At 38.0% G+C, this 20254-nt stretch overlaps 1 protein-coding gene across 5 annotated transcripts in view; it reads left to right on the top strand.

Moving 5' to 3' along the window:
* RYR2 (ryanodine receptor 2) overlaps positions 1-20254 on the top strand; it is a 444114-nt gene that overhangs the window by 215181 nt on the left and 208679 nt on the right. For all 5 annotated transcript variants that reach the window (XM_062572155.1, XM_062572154.1, XM_062572153.1 and 2 more), the window contains 5 exons: positions 876-1040; positions 2214-2335; positions 4689-4872; positions 5793-5928; positions 11434-11529. In XM_062572155.1, the coding sequence (XP_062428139.1) occupies positions 876-1040; positions 2214-2335; positions 4689-4872; positions 5793-5928; positions 11434-11529 (703 nt within the window). The remainder of the gene's footprint in view (positions 1-875; positions 1041-2213; positions 2336-4688; positions 4873-5792; positions 5929-11433; positions 11530-20254) is intronic.

Raw genomic sequence — 20254 nt, 5'->3', positions numbered from 1 at the left:
AATCAGATGCTTTTGGAGAGGTGAAATGGATCTTCTACCAAAACCAGGATGCACAGCCCATGTGCTTTATAAACTGATGCCCGTGTGAAAGGAGTTGGTTCTTATAAGAGCATTATTTTGGGAGAAGCCTCAGATTATAGTTCCTCTGAAGAATACTTTCCAGAAGAACCCCTGCCCTCCCCCAAAATGTATTAAATGGTATGAAGTGCTCACACACATGCACACACATATATATGTTAGATAGGTGAGACGGTTTGCCAAAGCAGATAATTTGAGGTACTAAACTTCCTCTGACTGCAGTATATGTAGGAGCCCAGCTGGACTGATGCAACACATCAACAGACCAGTGAAAAATGCATGGATATGGATTTCTTCGCTCAGGAAATGTCAAGCCTCTTGGGCCGTAATGAGCAATGACAGGCTAAAGGCCATCTATCTGTGATGGTCAGGAATGAATTGCAGGGTGGTGCTTATCATCTTTCCAGGGTTGAGAAAAAGAAAAAGGAAAAGGCTTCTGGAGATTATGGCCTGCTTCTGCTAGGGAATTCAATGTATTTGGTGTTTTTTCATGAGGTTTTATGTTTCAGTAATGACATGTAATGGCCATTATGATCCTTGTTCTTTCCTATGCAGATGAAATGAATATATCTGATTTCCTAATGTAATGAGCTAGTTTTTTGTATGGATGAGATCTCTCTCTCTTTCTTTTCCTTAGTTAACCAGAAGTTACATTTTTTCCAGTTTTTAATAGTTTTATTGAAGAAGGATCTGCAGTATTCTCTTAGGTCCCGTACTGCACAGTTGTCCAATATTAAATATTTGATGCAAAAGTTAACATACTGGCTATTGTTCTTGTATAATTTATTTTCCTTCAGGAAAAGTTGGATGTAGGGACAAGAAAAGAGGTGGATGGAATGGGAGCACCTGAAATAAAATATGGGGATTCGATATGCTTCATACAACATGTAGACACGGGCTTATGGCTTACGTACCAGTCTGCTGATGCGAAGTCTGTGAGAATGGGATCTGTGCAGCGCAAGGTGAGACTGCAAATGAAAATGGACTTTACTCAATCATAGTAATTTCTAGGTGTCAAAATATTTTAAACTTACCGTCATTTCAATATAACAGTTTCTTAGTCATATGTTGAAAATCTAAGTTACATTATGTCCTGAATTCTTAAATTTAAAGCCAAACTATTCCTGTTAGCCTATAGCCATTAAACCCAAAACATTCTTAAATATGGAAATACCTGAAGGCAAAATAATTTGGTTCATTGCTTAAAGAAGAAATCTGTAACAACTTCAAAAATACTAGTAATAGCCTGTATAATATACTAAAATTCGTTTCTTTGGTGTTGTAGTTGGGATTTGGGAGGCATTAAATTCAAAGTTCTTGTTTTCTGTGTTGTGCTGAAATGTTAAATTCTCATTTTGATCCTTGGGAGGTTTCTTCTCCTTTTAAGGAGTAATAACCATGGTCAAATAGAATGTTATCTCAGCATAATAAAGAAGGGAAAAATTCTTTTCGAAATTTAAAACTTCTTTCAGAAGGCAGCTTCACATTTGTGTTTGTCTTCATTTTAAATGTCTAACTTGGCAGGAAACTACTAGTTCTCAGCATGGAAAAACATTCAGACCTCCTTTAAAAAAATGATGAGATATATTAGAATCCTTTTTAGAAGTAATGTAGTGCTTATATGCAGTGGAGTATTTTCTTTCAGTACTGTATGTCCCTAAATTTCAAAGGTAGAACAACCTTTGGTATACTCGTGCAGTCATGCCAGATGCATGCACGTGCGCACATGCATGCGTGCGCGCACACACACACACACTTAAAACTATTATATAAAGACCTATAAAGCTTCTCTTAAGAATATCACCTTACTGTTAAGGTTGATAGCAAACAAACAAATCCTTTTAGACTTTTGATTTCTTTATGTTTCTGTGTGTTGTTTACATATACAGAACTGTATAGTGATATCTCTATACAGAAGCTCTAACTGTGAGATTATCATAGCATTCAGCCTTCTGGATCAGAACAAGTGTGTACTTGCATGCAAAGAAATAAAATAAAAGAGTATTTTTAATTGCATTCAAATTTTCAATGCCTGACTTCATAATTTCTGAACATGCTTTTCTATATGAGATTTCATTCTTATTTGTGAATCACACTTCATTTTGAAGTGACTGCCTTTTATTTTTATTTTGCAGGCAATAATGCACCATGAAGGTCACATGGATGATGGTTTAACATTGTCCAGATCTCAACATGAAGAGTCCCGTACAGCACGTGTCATTCGTAGTACAGTCTTCCTTTTCAACAGGTTTATAAGGTGTGTTTTTAAATGATCTTTCTATGCTTTTTCTTTTTTTCCCCCCTTTTTTTGTTCTATTCAAAGTGGTTATTAAGATGACAGTAAAAAATTAATTCATCGGAAAAAAACGGATGAATACTTCTGAAGTAAACTATGCCAATTTTATGTCTATTACCAGCAGAGAAGTACCTTGAGAGGTATTATTCAGGTTATTTTCTCTGTCTTCTAGTATTACTTTATTGTTCAGCCTTGAATATTTTATTTGCCAAAATCTGCTGGGTGTTAAAGTAGGCCATGAGGTGATCAGTAGAACATGATTTAGCTTTTGTTTTTCCAAATACAGTTTTAAAAATAATACAAGGTTGTAGCTTGAAAAACCTGCTTTCTTTTTCTGGAAGAATGAGTTATCTATGCAATTACAAACTTGTGCAAGACAAATACATTGAGTAAGTTCATAGTCACAAATATTTTTTTCTAATATAGATAATGTTATACTTCATTTTTCCCTCCCCTTAGGCTTTTTTATTTGCTCCCTTTTGATGCTACTTGTTTCTGTATTATTTTGCAGCATATGAAATGTTTTATTTTATAGCAATTTTGGCCTCTAAAATACTGCCAGATTTATGCAGCTTGTATTTATCTTCCTACTCCAAACCTCCTCCTAAATAATACTGATAATGCTAATTCCTGAATGTTTGTGGCCTCAATAATTTAAGAAAGGCTACTCTTATCAGTGTAGCTGCCATTAGGAAAAGGATGATATGTGATAAGATCATACATAATATTAAGGATTTCATATGAACTCATTTTTCAAAGATGATTTAGTGTGGAAAACAGTGACCTGAAGCAACTGTGTCCTAAATCAATGTGCAGCTTAAGACATAGGTAGGTGAATTTACTGGAAAATATTTAAGCATCCACTTAAATGATGTCAGAGGAAGCATATCAGAAAGGTTGACTATTGTATGGCATTCAGAACAGAAAAGAAATCCAAGCCCTAGATAATTTTTAAATGAAACATTTTCTTAGAAGCTTCTAAGAATACCTAAGAAAAGAAAAAAAAAGATAAAAACAGAGAAAGCATTTTAATGATAAATATCACAAATGAAGGAAATACTGACTTACAGCAGAAATTCACAGAGAATGCCTATGGGATCCAAGTTTCCATTTAGCAATTTAGTATTAGCAGCAAGTTTCTCCAAGAAGGAAAGTTGATATGAGAGAGAGTTGAAAATATTCTTCTAGTAAACACGTGACCCATTTCTTTGCTGTGAGCCAGTAGAAAAATTCCTGGCAACTGCAGATAACGTGGCCATAATAAAAATCGGACTTGTCTTTGTAACTGTCTTTTGAAGCACTGTATTATTTATTGTAATAGATTTCTATTCTTCAGCAGGAAGCCTGCCTTCTATATTTGTAATGCTTCCTAAATTTAGAAGTTTCCCAGCCCTGGGGGCCGCAAAGGGGCCCCCAGCCCCTGGGATGCGCGAGGGGAGCGACTGGGCTGCCAGGAGTCCCGCTGCCCTTGCTGCTGAGAGGTCTCAGTTGGGGCAGCTGCATTTCAAGAAAGATGGGGATTAAATGGAGAAAGGCAGAAGGATGAGGAAAATACAAATGACCAGAGGGCTGGGAAGTGCAACATTGAGGGAAAGTGGGAGTTTGGTAGGGATTTAGATAGGTGAGGAGCCAGTGCAGTGAGAAAGAGAGCAGTCTGCCCTCTGCTCCTGAGAAGTGATGGTGTTACATTATTCCAAGGAGGATTCAAATTGTATATCAGGAAAACAAAAAGGATAATAAAATGCTCGAGCAGGCTGGATGTGGAAGAGCTGGAATCACTGGAGATTGCCTGAGAACAGAGCAGACGTATTTGAGAGCATACGGGGACTAGCTAGGCCCTTTCTGAGACTATGGGATTATTTGACATCTGCCAGTCCCAGCCTTAACAGTGCTACGGGTGGGTTTTTCCTGTGGTTTGCCTCTGGTATTGCTAAATTTGGGGGTAGAATATCAAAATGTGCTTTTTGCATTTTGTAAAAAAAGCTCTGAATGTAACCAACGTTTACCTGCTTTACTGATTATCTTTTTTGATCCTTCCACTTTTAGTTTGGGAAGGAAAGGGTGAATCATTAAGTGGAGGATGGGGCAGGCGTAAATAACTGTTAGTAACAAAAGCTGTTGAGAAGTTGTGCAGTTGTCAGAAACTTAAGTTTGTACCTCTGTTTTTCTTTTATTTGTTTTTTGGAGTTCTGGAATCTACACAAAGCTTCCCTGTAAAGAAAGTGAAGAGATAGAAATGATAAGAGATTAAAAAAATGAAGAGATTAAAATGAATGCTTTCCATATGCTCAGGACACTTTGCATCTTATTCCAGGGGCCTTGATGCTCTCAGCAAGAAAGTGAAGTCTTCTGCGGTTGATTTACCCATTGAGTCGGTCAGTCTGAGCCTCCAAGACTTGATCGGCTACTTTCACCCTCCTGATGAACATCTGGAGCACGAAGACAAGCAAAACAGGCTGCGAGCACTGAAGAATCGCCAGAACCTCTTTCAAGAAGAGGTAGTTCTTTGAGCTTAAAAGCTTTGGGGCTTTACTCCTGATTTTCCACCATCCTGTCAGCAGTATTCTGTTGGCGCCTGGGATACTGATCTCTAAGCCAGAGTCCATTTTCAGTGTTTTTTTCTTGCAGGTTTCAAGCTATGTGTGCAGTCTTGTCAGATCTATTGATTTAATAGTTTTCCTGGATATTAAAAAAGAGGCCTTATTTCTTTTTTTCTGCATATTAGATACTAATATTGACCAGAAGCCCTGAATTATGACACTGAACTGCTATTTATCTGTGAAGTAATTTCATAGCTTCATAGCTTCATCTCTTTAGACAAAAAGATGTTACAGTTTAGTAAACACATGCTTAATTTTAAGTGTTTTGTGTAATATATAAAAATATCTTAAATATTAAAATATATAAAAATATTAAAATTATAAAATATAAAATATCTTAAATATTAAAAATATATAAAATACTTAAATAATAAAAATACATAAAATATAAAAATAAAATATATATACAAATATATAAATATAAAAAGTAAAATAGAATTTCTCTGGTACTGATGGTTTGCACGGAGTTGGGCAGATATCTAGATGCCTTCTAGAGAGGAAACTTACCTGTAATTGCACCTGGAATGCCATTTAGGTTTCTTGTTTAGTTTTAATTTAGTTTTGACCATCTTGTGTCATGAATTTTTGTAGACATGAAGAACATGTAAAATGTTCTTCAGATTTTTGTTTTTTGTTTTTCAACTTTTTCATAGGTCCTGCTTGTCTGACTTTACTGGTCCAACTCCTTAGGTATCTTGTTTTATGTGTACTGCTTTTCATATGTTCTTTATTTTCTTAGCTTTCTGGAAATCTCATGTGTTTGTACCTAGAAAATACCTTTTTTTCCCTCTGAACAATCTGAGCATTTCTGTTTTTAGGGTATGATCAACCTTGTCCTTGAATGTATTGATCGCTTGAATGTATACAGCAGTGCAGCTCATTTTGCAGATGTAGCTGGGAAGGAGGCTGGAGAAGCATGGAAATCTATTCTGAATTCTTTGTATGAATTACTAGGTAAGACATTAAAAATCAGATGAAAAAATGTATAGATATTTTGCTATAGAGGACTTACTACTTATGCAGAAAAATTAGGATAAGAATTAAGCAAGTATATCTAGTTAGGATGATCTGTACTTAAAAGAATCCAGGGATTTTGCATTTCTAGGTCTTGCGTATGTTTAAGAATAAAATACACTGAAAACATTCAAATAATGTTTTTTTTCAGATAATATATTATCATAAATAGATGCTAACTTATTCTGTCTTCAATTAAATAATTGATTGCTTTTTCATATCATTATTCCTGTGTATCTCCTCTACTGCCCAAAAATGTGTAAACCAAATATATGTGAAGATGTCATCCCTGTGTTAAGGAGCCATGACGTTTTAGATAGTTTTATGTAAGTCTTCTCACACGTCTGATTGCAGAATTGCAACATAAATCGAAAGCTCCTATAACCAAGACCTATTTTACTAATCAGTAATTACTACTAACTCCAGCATTATACAAGGATACAGTGTGCAATGGAAAAGTGATGACTTTTAGATACAGTATAACATAAAGATTTCATCTACTTGTAGTCACTCAGAATCTTATATTGTCTTTTGTAAGTATGGAAGTATTAGTCCATGGTTTCCTGGTCCAATTTCTGTTCAGGTAGTAGCATTTCACTTGACCTGTTTGCACAGTAATTTGAATTGCACATGTTATTCTTTATGTCCTATTTATGATTCATTATATAGGGTTATTATCCACTGCTGTGCAGTTATCTGCATGTTCACTGCTGCTCTTTGACTCTGGGGAAGAGACCAGATTTGTGTTTCTAGAACTTCAGGGTACTTTCCAAGCTTTAAAAAATATCCTCCAAAACATTTATTTTGTAACACTTGGCCATTTTGCTGAGTTCTTCAGATAGATTTATCTTAAGATAATAAAGCACGTCACAGAACTTGCAGATCTTTCCTTCCTAATAGGTAGCAGATAAAAGCAATGATTCCAAATTTGACTTTAGAAAATAAAATTTGAGGTACTTATGCCTCTTCCCTTTCTGTTACACTTTTCAGTTCTAAGATGGAGCCTTGCATGTCTTCAAAAATGCACATATTTTGGTAAAAGCTTGAGTTTGGACACCATGCTCTTGCAGGCAGGACTGTTATTTCAGGCTTTCTGATAGAGGAATTGGTGTATGTATCATTCATATTCATAAAATCCCACTTAAGAGAAATTTGGTATTGCAAAGTTGTGCAAACAACGCTATGTTATACATCAATTCCATTAAAAACTTTATAGCTGAATATTGAGTTTGTAGAATGAAGCAAGTCAAGAAGTTAGGAAATGTCTAGGTTAATGTAGTGTGTTTACTATTAATTGGCTCTTTTGTGAGTATGCATTGTGAAACGTGATCCTGTATTAGTTTTTCTACAGGACCCATTACTTATTTAGTGCTCATTTATTATTGGGTCTTAGTACTTAGTTTTCTCTCTGTGTCCTTAAACCTTATTTATTGTAAACCTTTAAATCCTATTTGGAAAACAAAGTTGTTAATTTACCTTGAAGTTCTTTTGTGACAGTTATGATTAATGATCTGAATAACTACTGCTATTTATAAATGTTCTGAGGAAACACTTCTGTAAGGCAAAGAGAAGGAATGATCTCTCTTTCACTGTCTGGGACAGTTGCAGAGAGAAATATAAGTGAAAGGTTTCTGCCAGTGCTGGGTCCCAAATTAAGAGCTGTGAGTTCTGACCTTTTTTAAAAGACTGTTTAGCAGTATTTCATGTATGCAAGGTGTGCTGAAAACTTGTATTCCTTAGAATTCAGAGGCACAGAAAATGACTTTTAAGTGGTCTGCTTTACTTCACATAAACAAATGACAAAGATGAAATTTGTCTGGCCTAACTGCAAGGTTTCCTGTTGTTTTCACTATATTAAAAAACATACAGCTTTGGCTATTTCATTCTTGCAAGTAGCCAGACTTGTTTAGTCTGAATTGTGTGAAGGTAGCTCAACCATTGGCAGACAGAAAGGGTTGCAGGTCTTTGTTGAAAATTGGAAAAGTTGCTTGAAACTAGACTAGACTTTCACAGTGAAAATGCTAATAAATCTTAGTATCATAGAATCACAGAATGGTTGAGATTGGAAGGGACCTCTGGAGATCATCTAATCCAACCTCCCTGCTCAGCGGGGTCACCTAGAGCACATTGCACAGGATCATGTCCAGGTGGGTTTTGAGCATCTCCAAGGATGGAGATGCCACAACCTCTCTGGGCAACCTGTTCCAGTGCTCTGTCACCTTCACAGCAAAAAAGTTCTTCCTTATGTTCAGATAGAACTTCCTGTGTTTCACTTTGTGCTTGCTGACTCTCGTCCTGTTGCTGAGCACCACTGAGAAGAGTCTGGCCCCATACTCTTTACACTCTCCCTTCAGATCAGATTCCCTCCACTCAGTCTTCTCTTCTCTAGGCTGAAGAGGCCCAGCTCACGCAGCCTTTGCTCGTGAGAGAGACGGTCTAGGCCCTTCAGCATCTTAGTAGCCCTTCACTGGACTCACTCCAGTGTGAGCTTCTCACCACACCATTATACTTGTTGTATTTTCGCTCCCTCAGCTTCCGTGCTTCCTCATCTAATACCTGTGTGAATGCTTGAAAATATGACATTGAGTAAATTGGAGGGGCTGGGGTGGGGACTGTTTTTCCAGTCTTTCCAACCCCTGTCATTCTTTCATTCAGCTGTATATGCCCTCTAAGTGAATCTGTTTTAAACTATGTATTTTTTCAGGTGTTATTTTGTGTATCCTAGTGGCTGTTATTTTAATTACTAAGAATCAAATTCCTATGACAGTAATCAAACATACATATATATACATATATACATATATATATATGTAAAGGAATAGGTCCAGAGAGTTAATGTCCTAGTTAAATCAGAGGATGATCTTTTAGAGCATAAACAGTGGAATATAACAGTCTGTGGTTGGGTTGGGATATTCATAGATTTGTGGGAGTGTGGAAGTTTTTATAACCATTATAACCAGTTTTTTTCAACTCCTGTTACATTAGGTACAGCTTAGTCAGACTGGAGGATTTAGGGGCTTGATCACTTAATCTTTTCTGTAAAAAGTTAAAATTTCCAATTGACTGGTCAGACTCATGCAGGCCAGCGAATGGCTTCTGAAAGGCATTCTCCCTGCCTCCCTTATGTTACTTCCCTAACTGCAGTATTTTCTGGCAGCTAATGCTTAGGAAGCCTGGCCTTGATCTAGCAATAACGAATTTGTTCATTGCTCTATTTTGAACGTTGCTGGAGCTATGCAGTAATTGCATGGATGACAAATAGATATTGCTTGCTTCTGTCTTGCTTCAGCAAACAGTAGTTTGCTATTGAGTTTGTGCATAAAAATAAAGTCATGTCATAATTCATGGCTTTTGTCCTGTCATTGCCATTGTTTGTGGCATATTTCACTGTGACAGCAATGGAGGGATTTACAGACTTCCAGCTGAGACTGAATACTATAGGGTATAAAAATTCCTGCTGAGTGTCTAATAGAGCATCCGTAGGGCACGTGTCCTTCTGCTCCTACAAGTACATGCAGTCACTGTGAACTTTATTTGATCTCTTTCTATCATGAATACAGAGAGTATCTCTAAGGATTTGACTTCAGTATTTGACTGATGACATCATGTTGTTTTTTTTTTCCTTCAGTTTATTTAAAGCTGGAAACTTGCTCAGAACGGTGGACCATAAAAGAAGGAACTGTTGAATATTCAACTTTTGTTTTCAGTTTGGTGTGGCTTTATGTCTCATTTTATGCACAACTTTAACCACTGAATACTAACCTTTCACAAGCTCCTATTTAGCTGCATTTTTGAACCAACCTATGTTTTATTACTATTATTGAAGTTAGCTTTACTAAAGTTAGGTGAAGCAATGAGCTGTTATTGCCTTAATTTGATATTGATACCTGAATTACGATTAAGTAGCTTGCCTAAAATCAATTAAAAAAATATCTCTTCCAGAATCAGGTGTTCCTTCATTCTAATCTGTATCTTTTAGCAGTGTACTTCTTTTAGGATTCCTGAGGAAATATTTGCAGATAGCTATGATCATGATTTATTAATTATACAAGTAAGTTTTCAGGGTATAGATCTGATTTCATCTGGTATAGGTCACATCTTTTGACCTTACCAAACAGTTATTCGTATTGATTATTTCAGTGAACTGCTCTTTGAAGTGTCAAAATGTCAAGTTTACAACTCAGATTTTTTATGGATGCAATACATATGAATGGGTCATGTTGAATTCCCAGCATCTGTTATCTGTGAGCAGGTTCCAGAAAGCTATTTAGAAGCTAGCTCTCTAGTACTTTCAGCCTAACATTGTAACACATTTTGATAGAATCTAATTTTTGCCGTGAGCTGAGTCGTGTGGCAACTTCATTAAGAAAAAGAATAGTGGTGCAGAAGTGAAAGGCTGGTTAGCACACAGGTTATGGAGTCAGGAGGGGTAATCAGCAAACCATAAGAATACTCTAATGGTTCTTGATAACTAACTTAGGAAGAAATCTTCCTACTGTTAAAAAGTTAAAAAAAAAAAAAGAAAAACCCAGGAATCATCACTGAATTTGAGTACACTCAAATTCACTCTTTCTCTCTACTTCCTTTCCCTAGTCATTAAATGGGAATAATATTATTTCTGTGAATTATTTTGGGTTCTGTGAAGATAAATATATGATTGATTTTGTGACAAATACCATATGCTAGTTGTCTTCTGTCCTTCCGTCTTTCTAGTAAAAAAGAAAAAAAAAGAAGGTTTATATTGAAAGACTTTCTTCATTTCTTTTCTATCAGGTGAACCTGATGTCTTAAAAAACTCATCAAATAAATTTCCCTAAAATAAATAGATAGCCCTAAGAAAATCTCATTATTATGTATTTTATCAGACCTATAGCTATGGTTTGCCTTTACATTAAAATTTAGAGAGAGAATCATCTGATGTAATTATTCCCTTACATAATTATTCCCTGATATCATCATCACTGTCATCATCATTTTTTGCTATGAAGACTGGGATTTTGGTTTCTTTCTTCATGATGTAAGACTTCGTCAGTCTTGTTACTTGTTTGCAATTAACTCTGAACAGAGGTTCAGAACAACTCAAGAATTTTTCTAAATATAAAATGCCAAAGTGACTGACCTGTAGAAGCAGAGATTTCTGTAGCCAGTTTCTTAGCAGGTTCAACAATTAGTGGGATCAACAGTGCCTACTTCATATATAGTATTTTTCATGGATTATTGAAATGATTAGTAAGACCAAAATAATTCAAATACCTTATAGGTTAATTTTAAAGCCAAGAGAATACATGCCAGGAGTATTTCTTTGTGCTTTAATCTAATCACATCAAAAATTGAACATTTAGAATTCAGCTTACTGGATCCTTTCTGGAAAAACAGATATTCTTTTCATTCAAATGAACTTGTAATTGTGATTATTTTTTTCCTCTCTCTCTCTTTTCCTGATAGCGGCTCTGATTAGAGGGAATCGTAAAAACTGTGCTCAATTTTCTGGATCTCTTGATTGGTTGATCAGCAGATTAGAGAGACTGGAAGCCTCTTCTGGTATGTTTTTTAGTATTTTATCTTCATTATATTCACAATTTTTCATCTTTTAACATTGATAATGTACTTATTCTGTTTAATTATCATGAAGTTCTTCCATATAAGAGAGTAAATCATATTAATAAAATGAGATTTATATTTGTAACATTTTTACACATTGATTATGGTTGTAGTTCTACTTAGCTTCTGTCAGTCTTTCCTTTGCATTTAGTACTGTGTAATAATAAACAGCATTCATGTTTTTTTTTAAATTAAATTTGGGCTTTTTACTCTTGGCTTTATATTTTGCTTGAGGAACTTCCCGAGTTTGTTCTTTTCTTTGGCCATTTGATTCTAATGCTATTTTTTAAATTCAGACTAAGTCCAAACAGTTGTTTTACAGTTTCAGTTTTATTAAGTTGCTCTCTATTACCATTGCTTTACTTTGGAATTCTTTGTATCATTTGCTCTTTGGAAGCATTTGCATCAAACTAAATATCGTGGTAGCTATCTGGAATGGTATATTTTGTGTCATCTTGAAGCACTGTGGTGATAACATTCATGTAATCTACTGGAGCCTTTGTAATATTTTAGTCTACAGTAAATATCTATATATTTATATATTATAAAATTACCTCTATAATATATATCTCCTTTATTGTTTTTAATCATCTCTCTCATTCCTGAGGTCTGAAGATCTGTCTCAAGTTAAGAAGGAGGAGAGGAGGGGGAGTTTCATACAGACAGGGTAGATGACAAAACACAAGTTGGGTTGGGGGGCCTCCAACAGGTGCGTGCAGCTGGGGATGTGCATTTGGGACATGGCTATGGGGGACTACCGTACACCCTTCCTGGGAAACCTGCAGGCATGACCACCTCTCTGAAATGCCTGTACACCAATGCACGCGGCATGGGGAACAAACAGGAGGAGCTGGAGATCTGTGTGCCATCGCAGGGCCATGATCTCATTGCAATCACGGAGACATGGTGGGATAGCTCACACGACTAGAACGCTGCCATGGAAGGCTATGTGCATTTTAGGAAAGACAGGCCATGAAGGCAAGGTGGTGGAGTTGCTCTTTATGCGAGAGAGCAGCTGGAATGCATCGAGCTCTGCCTAGGCAGGGAGGAGGAGGCAGTTGAGAGCTTATGGGTAAAGGTCAAAGGGCAGGCTAACATGGGGGACACTGTTGTGGGTGCCTACTACAGGCCAGCTGACCAGGAAGAGGTTGATGAGGCCTTCTATAGACAGCTGGAAGTAGCCTCAAGATCACAGGCCCTGGTTCTCATGGGGGACTTCAGCCATCCTGACATCTGCTGGAAGGACTACACAGCAAGGCACAAGCAGTCCAGGAGGCTCCTGCAATGCATTGATGATAACTTCTTGTCACAAATGGCGGAGGAGCCTACGAGGAAGGGTGTGCTGCTGGACCTTGACCTTAGCAACAGAGAGGGACCAGTTAGAGATGTGAAGGTTGGGGGTGGCCTTGGCTGCAGTAACCACGAGATGGTGGAGTTCAGGATCCTACAGGAAAGAAGTAAGGCAACAAGCAGGATTGCAACCCTGGACTTCAAGAGAGCAGACTTGAGGCTCTTCAGAGACCTAATTGGTGGAGTCTCATGGGTTAAGGCCCTAGAAGGAAGGGGAGTCCAGGAGAGCTGGCTAGTATTCAAACATCCCTTCCTCCAAGCTCAAGAGCGGTGCATCCCGATGAGTAAGAAATGCAGCAAAAGGGGCAGGAGACCTGCATGGGTGAGCAAGGAGCTCTTGGTCAAATTCAGACAGAAGAAGAAAGTACACAGACTGTGGAAGAGGGGACAGGCTACTTGGGAGAGTTACAGGAATGCAGTCAGAGTATGTAGAGATGCAGTGAGGAAGGCTAAGGCCCTGTTGGAATCGAGTCTGTCAAGGGATGTTAAGGATAACAGGAAGGGCTTCTTCAGATACATCGGCAGCAAGAGGAGGACTAGAGAAAATGTGGGCCCACTACTGACTCGGGCAGGGCCCCTGGTGACAAGGGATACAGAGAAGGCAGAATTACTGAATGCCTTCTTTGCTTTAGCCTTCACTGCTAAGGGCAGCCCTCATGAATCCTGCAGCCTGGACGTGAGGGAGAAAATCCAGAGAAGGGAAGACTTTCCTTTGGTTGAGGAGGAAAGGATTAGAGACCGTCTGGGCAGGCTAGACATCCACAAATCCATGGGCCCGCATGGTATGCACCCACGGATACACCACAGAGAGCTGGCGGATGTTGTTGCCAGGCCGCTCTCCATCATCTTTGAAAGGTCCTGGAGAACTGGAGAGGTGCCTGAGGACTGGAAGAAAGCCAGTGTCACTCCAGTCTTCAAAAAGGGTGAGCTTCTCCTCCTAGAGAAGCTCAGGAAGTGTGGGTTAGACGAGTGGACAGTGAGGTGGATTGGAAGGCAGAGCTCAGAGGGTCGTCATCAGTGGCGTGAAGTCTAGTTGGAGGCCTGTGGCTAGTGGAGTCCCCCAGGGATCAGTACTGGGTCCCATCCTGTTCAACTTCTTCATCAATGACCTGGATGAGAGGACAGAGTGCCCCCTCAGCAAGTTTGCTGATGATACCAAGCTGAGAGGAGTGGCTGACACACCTGAGGGCTGTGCTGCCATTCAGAGAGACCTGGACAGGCTGGAGAGCTGGGCAGAGAGGAACCTCATGAGGATCAACAAGGGCAAGTGCAGAGTCCTGCACCCAGGGAGAAATAACCCTAGGCACCAGCACAAGCTGTGGGCTGACCTACTGGAGAGCAGCTCTGCAGGGAAGGACTTGGGAGTGCTGGTGGATGACAAGTTGACTATGAGCCAGCAATGTGCCCTTGTGGCCAGTAAGGCCAATGGTCTCCTGGGGTGCACTGGGAAGAGTGTTGCCAGCAGGTCAAGGGAGGTGATCCTGCCCCTCTCCTCAGCCCTGGGGAGGCCTCATCTCGAGTACTGTGTCCAGTTGTGGGCTCCCCAGGACAAGAGAGACATGGAGCTACTGGAGAGAGTCCAGCGCAGGGCTACAAAGATGATCAGAGGGTTGGAGCACCTGCCCTACGAGGAACGGCTGTGAGAACTGGGCCTCTTCAGCCTGAGAAAGAGAAGCCTGAGGGGGGATCTTATCAATGTGTACAAGTACCTGAAGGAAGGGTGTCAAGGGGACGGGGCCAAACTCTTTTCAGTGGTCTCGTGTGACAGGACAAGAGGCAATGGGCAGAAATTGAAGCACAGGAAGTTCCTCCTGACCGTGAGGGGGAATTTCTTCCCTGTGAGAGTGACGGAGCACTGGACCAGGTTGCCCAGAGAGGTTGTGGAGTCTCCTTCTCTGGAGACATTCAAGGCCCGCCTGGATGCAACCCTGTCTAACATGCTCTAAGTTTCCCTGCTGAGCAGGGAGGTTGGACTAGATGACCTCCAGAGGTCCATTCGAACCTTACTGATTCTATGATACTATGAAACAAATCTATGTCTCGGGAATCTGGGAGTTCTGTCTCACTTTAGATCCGAGTTCTTTAAGATAACCTACTCATTTTCCGTTGCCTAATGGCCCTGTGCTGACCTCTTACCACTTCTTGCTTAGAAGGGTAGTGGTAAACAGGAATGTGCTTAAATTTTTCTGTTTGGTGTTTTTGAAATGTGATTAGTGTCTGTGTTGCCCAAAGGTAAAGTAAACAAACTTTGTTTCGCATTTATCCTCAGCTGTACTATACTTTTCGCTGAAACAGTGATCTGTATTCTGGTTCCTTGGAAGCAATTCTGTTCTCAGTAAACCTACTCTGTCACTCCTATACACTGTATTTTTAACTTACCAGTGGATTGAGATTTTTCTTTATTTTTAAATAGTGCAACTAAATCTCATAAAAAGCAGTTTGGACTGCATTGGGAAAGTATATTTTTTGAGCAGAGTAAGAAATAAGTAGTGTAAACATTGCACAGGTGAATTTACATAATATCTCAGGAATTTCTCCTGCTGATACATGATTCTGGTTGGTCTTGGCAGCTTGATCCTGTGTACACTTTACTGTTTCAAATATAGTTGTTAACGTCACTGTGTTCTGAAGAAGGGTTTAAAAGCAGCATATCTTGCTTACTGTATTTGGCATGTGTTTTAAAAAATGATTTCATTGTTTATTAAAAGAATTCTTTTGTTTGTGCTTTTTTTTAACATTGCTACTCTGTTTTCTTTATATGCATTTCTGTATGCGTACCACTTCTTTAGTTTAATATTTGTAAAGAAATTGTAGACAAATCTTGTTGCACTGAAGAATCTCTGCTAGTGCACCTCAAAGTTAGTGAACAGATACTAGGGCTATGTTGCTGTAACTGTGAGCGTTAATCTCATGGCTGATATTAGAGTTCTCTTGCCCCCCTTTGACTGATATAAATACTAACTACTACTTTTTTTTTTTTTCATTTTCTTTTATGTGAGAATTGAATTACTGTTCTTTTCAACCTGAAGATGTACCAAAATGATGTCATATAGGCATCTGAACAACAGACCATAATGAAACTTAGACACAGTGGCTAAGAAATGAGATTCAAATTAGGGTTATTACTTCAGGACACTTTAGACTGATTTTTAACTCTTTTCCAAGCATGCTGTTCATGCTGATGATTATATCAAAGATTAGAAAGTAAGTGATCCGGTTAGAAAAAAATGTTACCACAGCCTGTTTTTAACTCTCTCATGTTACACAAGATTGGTAGAAGTATTTATTGGACTCAAAAACATGCACAGTGTAAGGCCTGTATTCTAAATGTGATATTTAGAAATGTAATATTTCTTAGAGTTCTACACATACAGTTAGTTACATGTACAACAGTATCCAAGGAAAATATAGAATGGCATAGTAATACCTTTTAGTGTCTTAATTTTCCAGTTATGTGAATACTGGATATGAGGATATGAACCCCTGCCCCCAAATACCTAAAATAAGAAAAACATTACAAACTCCTTAGAGATAGCATTATGTCTCATTCACTAGACAGATACGTTAAATGACAAGCAACGGCTCAAAATCTAGATTAAGCTACTGCTAACCCAATGAAACATTTGTGTTGAAAATTATTACTCCCTTTAATTAAAAAAAAAGAGAGAGGAAAAATAGAAATATTGATAACATGTACCCTTCTCTAAGTTATATTTTGCTCAGTAATGTCAGTGTTTGGAATATAGACACGTTAAAGGAAATATTACTTTGAGACTTCTAACTTTCTATACCCAGCATTAACTAGGATATATAAACTAGGATATATTTCTTGTCATTATAAAAATCTCAAGTTGCACTAGTATCAAAACCCACTAAATATTCATAAAAATGTATTTGGAATATATCTTCTAGTGAAATTTGATAAAATTCTTTGTTTTAAGCAGATATTGGATAAAAATAGTCCCATGAGGAAAAGAATAGCAAGCAACTGAAGACAGTTTTGTAATGCTTTTGTAATGTCTGTCAAACACACAATCTAAATTTCAGTAAGTTCTATGTTTCAGCTTTTAAGCTCACAATGTTAGTATCTTTCTAAATTATAATTTTTCTCTGTAATTTGATTCTAAGAATATTTCAATATAAATATTTGTGCTATCCTATATAATTTGTCTTAATCCTCATACTCAGAATCAGTCCGACCAATTTAATGCAGCGCATTGTATTAGATGTAATAATTGTTTACTGTAAAGCTAGATGGAGACTTTTCTTAAGCTGTCTCTTTTTTTATTGCGTGGTTTGCTTGCTGCTATAATTTGTATCTCTTGGCTGATATTCTTTCTTGTTCTGGTTCATGTTTATCTTTTCACAGTGAGTATATCTGTCAAAGTGGATTGATTGAAAGGAAAAATGCTAGTGCTTTTGGTAGCTTCAGATAATACCACCCAGTAAAGTACATATATTATAGCTGATGTGATAGGTGCAAGGGTGTGCTGCAGAAAAATCTTCATATCTGCGTTACTTAGATTTACAGTAAAATATTGTAATTTACAAAATTTATTTTATGAGTCCTAATTCTTAAGAATAGCACACAGGTTTGTCCAATCTACTATTTACTTCAGGAAGGGTGACACATTTGAACAATTTTCAGTGTGTAGTGAATGCTGTGTTTTTAGTTTTTATCGCCTTCTTTTCTATCTATAGTTCGTGTGTACCTTGATGTGTCATTACTATCATTAATATCATTTTCCCTCTCTCCCATTTTCTCTCCTTCACTCACCCAGCTGGAGCCATTTTGGAGTTGCATTTGTGAAGAAATGTTTTCTGATTGCCAGTATTACAATTTCACATTATATATAGTATTTGTTACTGTTTTGTTGGCAGAGGACCTCTTAAGACTCTCTCAAATCTTATTTTTTTGTAATGATGCTACAACTTCAAGAAGCAGAAAAGTTTTTAGGCAGACCAATGGGCAGGATAATTACAGCAGCAGTGAGAGCAATGTAATAACCACCTTTCAAGTAACGTATTTGTAGTTTATTCTCGTCATCATGTTCTTTTAGTGTTGTATATTTTTTCATGAGCTGAGAAGCAGCATAATCATCTGCCTTTCCGCAATAATTTTTCATTGATTACAGAGTTGTTCTTAAGAATTAGCTTTCTTCTCTATCCTGTTCTTCCCACCTCTAAATTATCCTTCTACTGAAGACAGATGTATCCTTGAAGTAATGGACATCTTAGCGCAGGAATGCGAGGAGGGGAAGATGTCCCCTGTTACAGAAATTTATTGGTTTATATTGGATTAGTAGACATTTGGAAAGAAATGTCACAGGCATAACACGTTTGTTCCCATCAGCCTTTTACCATGACGTTCATAGATTAGCAATATCCTCCCATTGCTGAGTGCCGTGATGAACACTTTGGGATGTCACTGTCACAGATCCTCACGTCACATAGGTTATTAAATTTGTTACCTATTCTTACTCTGTTGTTTATCCTTCAAGGAGAACAGACCTGTCCTATACCAAGCGAGGCAGCTAGTACGTTTATGTTTCCCTCAGCTTTGTCATGAAACATTGACATGCGTTTTGCTTACTTCTCATAAATCTGTCCCTGAGATGAAGTGACTGCAGCATGGAAAAATATTGCCAATGTCAGTGCTAGCGGTGCTATCCCTCTCGGGCCAGGGTGAACTGTCACAGCGTTCACGGGCTATTGGCAAGATCTGCAGTGGGGAGATTGTGACTGCTAAGGGCAGTTGTGTGTTGATGCTTCTCCTCTTAGAATTTTTTTTCCTGTGTAATCTCTAGGGGCAAGTGGACAGCTGCTTGCTGAGTTTAGAAGTCTGTTGTTCTTCTCTGGAGGTGGAGGGCTGATAGAGCTACTTTGAGGCATTTGCTCATGCAAGCCCATCCAGTCAGCAGTGGGCATAATGTATTTCCTATTGAAATTCACAGAAGTGGAGGACTGCCAATGAAAACTAATAAAGATGTTAGATTAGATATTAAATTCAATTTTGTAGCTTTGGCCTTCTAACACTAGTTTTTATTAAAAAACCCCAAATAATCCAAAACAAAACAAAAAGCCCAACCTGGCTTAACCAAAATCTGTGTCAAGAATTCCTGTCTAAACTCTGTATAAACTGCAAAAAAATCTTTTTTACACTGAGGGTTCCATACTGTGAGCAATACCTTTAGGGAGAGTCATGCTTAAATTAAAACTGCTTGTTGTGTAGGGATTTGACTTCTGCCTTCATGATTTTTAGTTTTAATTATGCTCATAGTCCACATAGATAATAAAAAGTGGGATATGAACGTCTACCTCTCTCACTCATTTTTTGCTTTCTTTTCTTACCCAGCCAGTGCCCAAATTCAATTCTGCTGAGCCTGGAATTGTGGCAGGAGCCATTTCCTGGATGACTTCTGCAAATTTCTGGGAAAGGGAAACTGATTTGCTGTGACTAAAGTTCTCTGTTTGGAAAAGCTAATTTTCGTCAGCAGAGTTAGTGCTGGTACTGTAATAATGTACAAAATGGTGCCATTCACACTAGTGCTCACACTTGAGCCTTCTGCACTTCAGAAATGATAATTTCCATTAAACTTCTCACTCTTATTCTCCCTGTATATTCTGGACAGATCCTGGAAATAGCTAACTGATAAGGAATAGCTTTTGGTAGGATATTCTCAGGGAATGGTTAATACAGAAAACAAGTTTTTGTGATAAATCCACCAATTTATCTGTAGCTCATAACGTTATCTAATCAAGACAGGAATCTAGGTTTCTGCGTTTAACATTTACTCTACTCCTAATCCATACGCAATAATTCTTAGCTATGTTTTCAGCTCAGAAAAGTTGTCCCTTCTATCTACAACTGAAATGTTTCCCTGTGAGGATTGTTCTTATGATGACAGTGGCTCAATCTTATGGCGCTCTTGCTTTTATAATACATTTTACAGAATTTTGTTACCTGATTTGGCTGCAGAACTGTAGCTCTAGGACAAGAGCTCTATTTTCCTATGCCATTACTTCCTGCTCCTGGTGTGCACCTGATTTGCTTCATCCCACGTATCCTTATGCAGTGAACTCTTGAACTGGACGCGAGGCAAAGGACGCGAGGCAAAGGACATTTAAGGCTAAGGCTGTAGTAATACTTCTGCTCTCAGTTTGTCTTAGAGAGTCCAGCTAGAGATTTGATGATTATCCTATCACTGTAGCTAGTTTATTAGGTGTAGAGATCCTATCTGAATAGACGTAGCGAAAATTGTATTTGTTTATATTATTGTTAGGGTAGCCTGCTCTGCAAATGCCTCGGTCTTTT

Source organism: Rhea pennata, chromosome 3, assembly GCF_028389875.1.
Source record: "Rhea pennata isolate bPtePen1 chromosome 3, bPtePen1.pri, whole genome shotgun sequence".
In the NCBI taxonomy this organism is placed as follows: Eukaryota; Metazoa; Chordata; class Aves; order Rheiformes; family Rheidae; genus Rhea; species Rhea pennata.
The sequence above is the reverse complement of the archived record's forward strand: the minus strand, read 5'-3'. Positions and strand labels throughout refer to the sequence as shown.